Source organism: Dipteris shenzhenensis, chromosome 1 (genome assembly GCF_047967505.1).
Source record: "Dipteris shenzhenensis isolate YYH24624 ecotype China chromosome 1, Dip_SZ_1.0, whole genome shotgun sequence".
Classification (NCBI taxonomy): Eukaryota; Viridiplantae; Streptophyta; class Polypodiopsida; order Gleicheniales; family Dipteridaceae; genus Dipteris; species Dipteris shenzhenensis.
The window spans coordinates 45,182,835-45,188,763 of NC_141596.1; the positions used below are offsets into that span (position 1 = coordinate 45,182,835).

Genomic DNA, 5,929 nt, shown 5'->3' on the forward strand with positions numbered 1-5,929 from the left:
CATGAGCAAATCTTTAAGGCAATAAATATTGGCTTATGTGAGCCTCGATAATCCTAAGGTGAATGCAAACAATGCATTTAACTACGAATATAAAGGAGGTAGATACCATTAAAAAAGTGAATACAGTGCATGTCACTCAACTCAAAGCAAAAGTGACACTTGTTAATACGCCACGCATGCACTCAGAGTAAAAATGTGTCTCGTAAATAGCACACAAAACAAAAATTGTTTCCTGACTGCCGTTCGATTGTGCAGATCTTGAACTATTATGTAAAGTTTGGTCCCTATAATCGAATGATTTTAAAGATCTTTTAATGAATTAACATGCGTTTCAAATTGAAATTGATAGAGCAATATGAACAAAATTTAAATAAAAAATTTACATCTTCAACCAAAAATAGAAGAGATTCTACATAGTTTTCCTTTGCTTAACACCATCCTTCACATGAAAGAGAATACAAAACAATTTCAAGTATGAAGAGGACGCAAATGTATTTAATAACTTTTTTTTTTCATATGAGTAATTGTGCATTCATGTGAGACAATAAACATTCTCTCAATAAAAAATATAGATTAAAAGCTCCTCTAACTCACTAAAATACATGCATTATGCTCTTGGATGCTATGAGCTTTTGCAAACTTCAAGATGAAATTGGAAATTGGAAAATTGGCAAGAGATCTTTAAAACTGATATGATCTGGCTTCGACATCTTTAGAACTGAGCTTTGGAGTAGAACGTCTGGCCGAATTGCCAAGTTGATGGAGCAACGTCGAAAGCGTTGATAGTTCTACCATCGCTAGTGGTGACGCTGAATGACAGAATCTGGCCGACCAGGACCTCCTTGCTTTGCCAGTTCTGACCCCAGTTCCTAGACATGGGCAGCCAGCCAGTTTTCGAGCCCTTGATCGCCACTCTCACAATGTCGCCTGCCCCTCCAACGTTGGTTATCAGGACCAGATTGAAATATGGATTACCCTTAATGGTGAATTGGATACCTCCTTGTTTTTGGCAAGGTACCCTGCACATGACCACCGCAACTTGTCAACTCACAAACTTGATTTGCGTAAGCGATTATGCATGACGGCCAGTGGGCAAAACATTTGTTACCTTCTGTACAGCACTGGGACGATTCCCGCTTTATATTTTGCGATCTGCTCAAAAGCAGGTTGCGCCATGTCAAAGTGCTCGAGAGGGGGGTTACACCATCCGCCTGCCGTGTTGGGAAGGTCGTAATTCGGTGGACAGAAGTTTGTAGCTGTGATAAAGATAGAGCCGGGAAGGCACCATTGCGGATCGTCGTGACATACGATCTCAAAGCACGCTCCGCAGGCGGCTCCCCCGTTGAAGAGAGCTGTGCTGAGAGCGGCAGTCTTGACTCCGTAACCCTGCGCATGAAGATCGCCATACCCGCAAGCTCCATCTGCAACACAGTACATGGCCAATCAGGATGAGCGAACCCAAAGATCTATACTGACCAGCTTAGAACGTTGATTTCAGCAAAGTTTAACATTGCCAGGGGTGCGTACCCATGGTCCCCGATCCATCGCTACCTCCGTAGAAAGTAACATGGGCAGGATGCCACTGTTGGTCTCCGTAGGCTGCTCGGTCGAGCAGTACAAGTGCCAACATAAGTGAAATGATAAGTGTCGAAGGATTCTTCATCATCGTTGAAGAGCTTGTGGATCTCTGATCAAGCAGGGCCTTTATGTAGGACTTGGAATGACGTCCGTCATGTCCGTCGGTCTCTTGTCTCGAGAAAAGACCGACCTCGTAGCTTTGATCCGTCTACCCCTTGATACGGGCATGGAACCCTCACCAAAATACTTTTGCCGCATAGTGCACAACCATATCTTCAAGGAAATGACGTCCACCATGTCCGACGAAACTTAGCTATGATCTGCTTGAGATTGGATCTTGTGAACTTACGATGCCTCGGAGCAGTCTTTTAGTTTAAGAGGTCCTACGAATGCAAACCCTATGTAAAATACCTTTGTCGGACACGTAAACATAATGCATAACTCAAGGAATGCTCAAATTTGAAAAAGTATACGCCTAAAAAAGAATAGCCAAAATACCATATGTAACTTGCGCTTGTAGTGATAAGTCTTGTTATTGTTTATGCATAGGGTTGCTAATGCTACTCATAAATCTTCTCTCACCACATCTATCACATGCTTTAGCAAAATTCAAGGGTTCTGTTGGAATGAGCACAAGTCCTATCATGAGCATACTCTAGCCATGGGCATGTTACTAGGTTTGAGGTGGTCACAAATAAAGGAGTAGCATATAATATCAAGATTAATGCAAGTAATATTTCAAGATTCCTAAATACGTTCAAGTGCGAGGAAGATTTTCAAGCCTTAACATAAGGACTTCACTTAATTTGTTATCTCATAGGAAAGCAAGGTCAGTTAATACGTTACTAGTGTATTGGGCCAAACTCATAAAATGACAATATACTCAATTAGCCAATTTAAAAACTAGGGTCAGTTATTCCAAATCACCTGATCTAAGAGGAGGTCGCAACCTCTAAACAGCCCCTCTAATCCTTTACTGCAAGAATCTTAGCCTTAGATCTACAGTAGCCCATCGGCCCATTCTAGTAGTTAGGGAGTAGGAGAGGGAATCCAATCATCAACAGTCCAATCATGTTACAATGTTCTAAAAAGAGTCTACAAAATAATATGCGCTACAAAATGCCAAGAGTGCCGAAGTTCAAAATGGCAAATCCGATGAAGTATTGTGCTACAAAATAGCAAAAGTGCCAAAATAAAAAATGACAAAATGTCCTATCCTACTAGTACTCGTCCTCCGAACTCTCCTTGCCCTCGTGATCTTTGCATAGTCTTGATCCCTTGCCCTCCTCCGAATCTTCTTCTTGAGATCCATTCTCCAAGTTTGGATCTTTGGATGGGTCGAAGTCAAAGTTGTGTCTCTAAGAACGAAACAAGTTAGAAAAGATAAGAGTGTCAATTGTAAGACAACGATGATACTCAGATGAGAATAATGATGATTAGGATATAGTCACATGGCGCTCCACCACCTTTTTCCAATCAATTCTACATCCTTCTTGCTCCTACACCCCCACTCAAACTAGGCCCTTTAGCTACGGATGAAAAAACCCTTGGGGAGTACAAGGGAAAAACCTGAGCCACTATATATATCTATGTGGAAATATATATACAAGGATAACCATATGCCAATTTGAATGATACAATGTAATGCTGGATGATATAGTGCAAATTGCATGTGGATAGTACAAGGGCATAAGACAAGCACTTGTCGATAGTACAGTGCAAAGTATAGGCACTATGATTGGTGCATGATACAGTGCAAAGTATGTGTGAAAAATAGAAAAATATTCCTAGAAATCTCAACTTGTTTGACATAGTGATGATGCTTAATCAGGGCTTGACATCTTTAAGTTCGATGTTTGAGCTCTTCATCTGAATAGTAGAGCTTGTTAATGTCTCCAAGTTTAATCTGGTCAAACCTCCTCAAACCTTTATAATCATGTCTTCATGTTTTGCACAACTCATCCACGTAAAATCACGGATTTCATGGAGCGTATATGAACACAACAAATATTCAAGTGTCCATTTCTATTGTACCAAGGATGAATGTATGAGGAAATTGCTTTGGTCACTCCAAAGATGAGTATGGAGGGGCGATTTGAACACAAAGGTAGGTTGAAAATGTCTCTTGGGTAATGTAAGAAAGCTATAGCACAATAGGAAGGCCCATAAAGTTCCTGCAAATCAAGAACCAATAATCCAAAAACACAACGAGCATTCCGGAATCCTGAAGTATCGGATTTGATATGTACAAAAAGCCAAGGCTGAAATGTCGCTTACGTAGTGTAAGAAAGCAGTGTAAGAAAGCCATAGCAACACAACAGAAAGGCCCATAATGATCCTGCAAATTAAGAACGAATATTCTAGAAACACAACGAGCATCTGGACATCTAAAAGTATCGAACAATTGAGCATCCCTGAAGTATCGAACAACTGGGCAGCCAGAAGTACCGAACATCTGAAAATACCAGCCCATAATGATTAGACATAGCTTACATAATCATAGCGGGAATGAAATAACAATCTCTTTGCATTTGACAGTGCCGAACAATCAGAAAGACGAGCATCTGAGATTACAAAGAACATCCAGAAGTAAGCAAGAAAATGGGCATCCGGGAACGGTGATCAATATGCCCAAACAAGTACTCAACGGTAATGCAGATGTGCCACATCCAAATGAGTACTTAAAATATAATCCATACGTGCCATGTCCAAACGAGTACTCAAGAAGTAATCCATATGTATTCATCTGAAAGAGGTTGAACCTTGCCACGTGCAAATGAGTATGCAATATGACCATGTCAAAATGAGTACTCAATAAGTAATCGATATGTGTACATCATGAAAGCCAGATAATATATGTGTTAATATATGTGTCACATCCAAATGAGGACTTAGTAATAATCCATGTAGCACATCCAGACGAGTAAATATGTGTCACATCCAAACGAGGAGTCAGTAATAATCCATATACCATGTTCGGATGAGTACTCAAGTAGTTAGCCATATGCCACGTCCAAATAAGTACTCAAAAAATTATCCATATGTGTTCATAAATATTGTCATGTGAAAGACATTGAACCTTGCCACATTGAAACGAGTATGGAATGAGTAATCCATAGATGCCACAGCCAAACCAATACTCTTTAAGTCAACCATAGGTGTTCATCATGAAAGACATATAAGTATACCTCACCACATAAACGGCAAAATAAAAGTATGCCTTGCTTGAACCAATCACAACAAGACAAAGCACCCACAGACGTGCACACAGACGCGTTTACTGAACTAAAAAAAAAACTTACGGACGCATCTGTTTGCGTGTCTATTTCTACGTCTAGAGACCTGCATCTAACAACGTGTCTATATAGCAGACAAACGCACGTATAGACATGCATCTAGACGCGTAAATAGACGCTCTGCTAAAAAATATAAAAGACAGATAGATGCATCGTTAAACGTGTGTATAGACACATTTATAAATGGTCTTATAGGCACATTTATAGACGCGCAAATAGACGCTTCTCGAATAGATAGACATGTATATAGACACGTTTATAGACGCACTGATAGACGCAGTACATAATATTTTTTTTTAATTTACAAAATGCTGTGTATGTTGTGTATGCTACATAGTTACAAGAATCCCATTTCCACATTGTGTAATTCAATTCTTACAGCCAACCGCATTTTAATTACAATTCCAAATAAAACATTATAACTCCAAAACGCAATAAAATTGAAAGCTCAAAAAGTGCTTATATGTACATATAGCATGAAGCTAAGCCACATCATGTGGCTTCAAGTATAAAAAATAAGAGGAGTGTATATACAAGAGGCACAAAGCCAAGCCAGTGGCTTTAAGTATAAAAAAGATAAGCTAGCACTACTTCTACGACTAATCTATGTTCTCCATGTCCTTGCTCCCTTCCACACTCCCTTTTGCACTCCATTCTGCGCTCCCTTCTCTGCCTCCTTCCTCGTCTTCTTCCTCATCTTCTTGTGCAGGGACCTGTAAACAAGGGACAACATATATCAATGTATGAAAAATCACTTGCATATGATAGACAACATATATCATATGAAAAATGACCGATTTCATGCAGTGTATATGAACACAACAAATATTCAAGTGTCCGTTTCTATTATATCAAGGATGAATGTATGAGGAAATTGCTTCGGTCACTCCGAATATGAGTATGGAGGGGCGATTTGACCACAAAGCCAAGGCTGAAATGTCTCTTGGGTAGTGTAAGAAAGCCATAGTAACACAATAGGAAGGCCCATAAAGTTACTACAAATCAAGAACCAATCATCCAAAAACACAACGAGAATTTCAGAATCGTGAAGTATC

The 5,929-nt window shown here is 39.7% G+C and overlaps 1 protein-coding gene across 2 annotated transcripts; it reads right to left on the minus strand.

The window, feature by feature from the left end:
* Positions 1-712: 712 nt before the first annotated feature.
* On the minus strand, positions 713-4,969 carry LOC147905917 (expansin-A2-like). Of its 2 annotated transcripts, XM_087382293.1 has the most exons (4): positions 4,952-4,969; positions 1,528-1,657; positions 1,109-1,421; positions 713-1,019 (listed from the first exon to the last, which is right to left on the minus strand). In XM_087382293.1, the coding sequence occupies exons 1-4, from the start codon at positions 4,967-4,969 to the stop codon at positions 713-715; spliced, it is 768 nt and encodes a 255-aa protein (XP_087238419.1). The 2 variants fall into 2 exon arrangements, with proteins under 2 accessions (XP_087238419.1, XP_087238427.1); XM_087382301.1 differs by lacking the exon at positions 4,952-4,969 and having other exon boundaries at positions 1,528-1,663.
* Between the last annotated feature and the right edge of the window lie 960 nt (positions 4,970-5,929).

Coding starts and splice junctions, on each gene's coding strand:
- LOC147905917 (XM_087382293.1), bottom strand. Junction 1,422..1,527: donor CGATGGATCGGGGACCATGG/GTACGCACCCCT, acceptor ACTGTGTTGCAG/ATGGAGCTTGCGGGTATGGC. Junction 1,020..1,108: donor GTCCCAGTGCTGTACAGAAG/GTAACAAATGTT, acceptor GGTCATGTGCAG/GGTACCTTGCCAAAAACAAG.